General features: G+C 37.7%; 1 protein-coding gene across 1 annotated transcript; it reads left to right on the forward strand.

Annotated features, from left to right (window-relative positions):
* Positions 1-680: 680 nt before the first annotated feature.
* On the forward strand, positions 681-1,817 carry LOC115980166. The gene has a single exon (XM_031102448.1). The coding sequence runs from the start codon at positions 681-683 to the stop codon at positions 1,815-1,817; it is 1,137 nt and encodes a 378-aa protein (XP_030958308.1).
* Positions 1,818-3,175: the final 1,358 nt, after the last annotated feature.

The following is a 3,175-nucleotide window of genomic DNA, read 5'->3' on the forward strand; positions in this document are numbered from 1 at the left end:
ATAAATTTGGGCCTATATTTGATTGTTAATTTGCACTTGAATTTACAATACCTTTTACCCATTTTTCTCTCTCTTATCTGTGTGCATATTTGTTTCTGAAAAAAAAGAAGGTGATTGTTCCATTATTTAATAGTTTAATATAATTTATTCTACCCTTCCTTTCTCAAATATACACTGATCCTGTATAAAGGTATATAATTATATATCTTCTAATATTTCCCTATGTCTAAATTTGGATTCAGGGTACCACCCAATCTTGTTCTATAAAGTCTTTTTTTTTTTTTCCTAAAACAAATTAGATATTGTTTGTGCATGAAATATAGATGGACGTTCATCATTTTTGCCACGAGCATCCGTTGGTCTACCATGAAGAGAAGACAGAAAGATATTTTTGTGATTTGTGCCGAGGAATAAAATTGGATTCTGGCTACCATTGTATAAAATGCAAACGGTTTTACCTTCATAAATCATGTTTCGAGCTATCACCTGAGTTGCACCATCCCTTGCACCGAAAACATCCTCTTGTTCTTACTAAACATCGGCCATATACTTATTTTCCCATATGCCATTGCTGCAAAAGATATCTCTACGAGTCCAATTCCTTTCTCTCCTACTGTTGTTTAATCTGCCACTTTAATCTTCATCTCGGATGTGCTTCATTACCTCCTTTACCACACACCATGGAAGTTCAGATTCATGATCATTCATTGACCCTCTTACGGAAGTTAATCGCGTTCACTTGTGATGCTTGTGGCAAAGAAGGCAAGGACACGCCCTACTTATGTCTCACATGCGCATTTTGTGTTCATCCAATATGTGCTTCTTTACATCGCACTGTCAAACATGTACGTCACCAACACACTCTCAACCTCACTTATTCTCTTCAAATCCAACCCGACTACCAGATTTGTCTACTTTGTGTTGAAAAGGTGGACACAAACTATGGGTTTTACTATTGCTCGAGTTGCACTTTTGTTGCCCACCTTAGTTGCGCAGCAGACGGTGAAATCGAGGATAACATAAATGTGCCGACAGATGATGATAAGGAGTCCACTGAGCCAACAACTAAGCTGAGATATGGCAATCCTAAGTTCAATGAATTATCTTATGTCAAGAAGAAAATTATGGGAGAAGATGGAATTGAAATGGCAATAAAAATTAAACATTTTAGTCATAAACATGAATTAACCCTCACCCATGAGCTCAAAAATAGCGACAAGTGTGACGGTTGCAAAAGGCCCATCTTGACTCCATTTTATAATTGTACGCGATGTCGCTTCGTTCTCCACAAAGCCTGTGCTGAATTACCTAGAAAGAAGTGGCACCCACTTCATCGACACCTACTCATACTTTCTATGAATCCGTATGGTAGATTCTCGTTCTCTTGTAATGCTTGTGCTCGTAGCTACCTTGGCTTCTCATATAACTGTTACAAATGTAAATTTGACCTTGATGTCAACTGTAGTTTGACCTCAGACAGGCTGACCCATGATAGTCACAGGCACTGCGGCCTCATCCTCTCCAGTGCAACAAGAAGCGGGAAATGCAGTGTTTGTGATTCCGAAGGATATGTATTCCGCTGTGCTGATTGTGCATTTGCTCTGGACTTTAAATGTGCTACACTACCAGGTAGCGCAAGATATGAACAACATGAGCATCTTTTTACTCTCCAATATATTCCTGAAGATGACTCTGGAGAATATTATTGTGATATTTGTGAGGAAAAACGACACCCAAAACATTGGTTTTATTATTGTGCAGAATGCAGTTATCCCGCTCATCCTGATTGCATTCTTGGGGAAAAAATTTATCTGTAATTGAATACCCATCACTTTCATTGAGGAAAATAAACACCACCCTCCATATTATAGTTGTGGTGGTCCTTGCAGAGAGTCCATGGATGCGTCCATTGAAATTTCAATTTCCACAACTGGCATTTGTGAAAGAGACAAATATGATTCTTTATTTTCTCTGTGTAAAGTTGTAATTTACAACTATGTTTTATTTTAGCTTTATTCTATAATAAAAAGTGTTGTAATTGTTTTGATTTTGTTCCTTTTATTTTGTGGAATTTTATTGTATTAAGTTTAGTATTAAGTTGGTGAAGAATTGAGCATGTATTGGATGAACAAGTGGATTTCACGACTGTCTCGCGAGAAGCCTACCTGCGAAAGAGGCAAATGAGAAGCACATGCTAGAAGTTGAAGAGTCGTACCAGGTTGTCAGTTTCGCGAGTGTCTCGCGAGAAGGGCTAACTCGCGAGATACCTGAGAAACTCTCTGCCTGGAGAATTTTTAAGTGTGACTTTTTACCCTTCACCCATACTATATATACCCTCATTACCCACAAAAGTATGAGATGTCATTTCAGAGAGAAAAACACTAGATAGGTTTTCTATAACATAACATACCCATCTTTTAGAGAGAGAGCTACTTATCCTTAGTGAGAAACCATTCTAGCCTTTTCTCCTTCTCTCTCCCATTATCATACCTTGAGAAGAAATTTGTACCCAAACACAACTCACACCTTATCAAAGTGTAGAGAGTGTTTTGGAGCTTGAGAAGTTTTGGGGATTTGCCAAAAGAAGCCAATAAGCCTTAGCAAATGCAATCGTGCGTATTATGGGATCTGGAAAGTTAGAGAAGACATGACTTTGAGAATTCCATTGGTAGTAGAAGTTTGGAAGGCTTAAGTACATGGGGTAAACTAGCATTGGAGGATCTTTTGTTATTCGTGTACTCCAACTTTATTCTCTAGTGGATCGATTTCAACTTGGAGGGTTGCAGAGAGGTTTGTCGCGAGTTCTTCGCTTTCCTCTTCGATAACACTTCTTGGTGTTATCTTGTGGTTGCATCTCTCTTCCTTTACTCTTGTGTTTTACTTTTATTGTTTGTTGTTCATGTTTATGCACTAGAGTAGTATCGGTTCATTGCGTACATTTACTTTTGTTCCACACTTTGATTAAGTAAGAGTAAAAGCAATCTAGTCGGTGTTTTTTTTTTTTTTTTTTAATTAGGGGTCTAAACAAGCTCTTGTGTTTATACACAAATCCGAGTTTTCAAACATGTACATCACCAACACACTCTCAACCTCAATTATTCTCTTCAAATCCAACCCGAATACCAGATTTATCTACTTTGTGTTGAAAAGGTACGTGGACACAAAATATGGGTTT

The sequence above is a fragment of the Quercus lobata genome, chromosome 3, assembly GCF_001633185.2.
Source record: "Quercus lobata isolate SW786 chromosome 3, ValleyOak3.0 Primary Assembly, whole genome shotgun sequence".
Taxonomy (NCBI): Eukaryota; Viridiplantae; Streptophyta; class Magnoliopsida; order Fagales; family Fagaceae; genus Quercus; species Quercus lobata.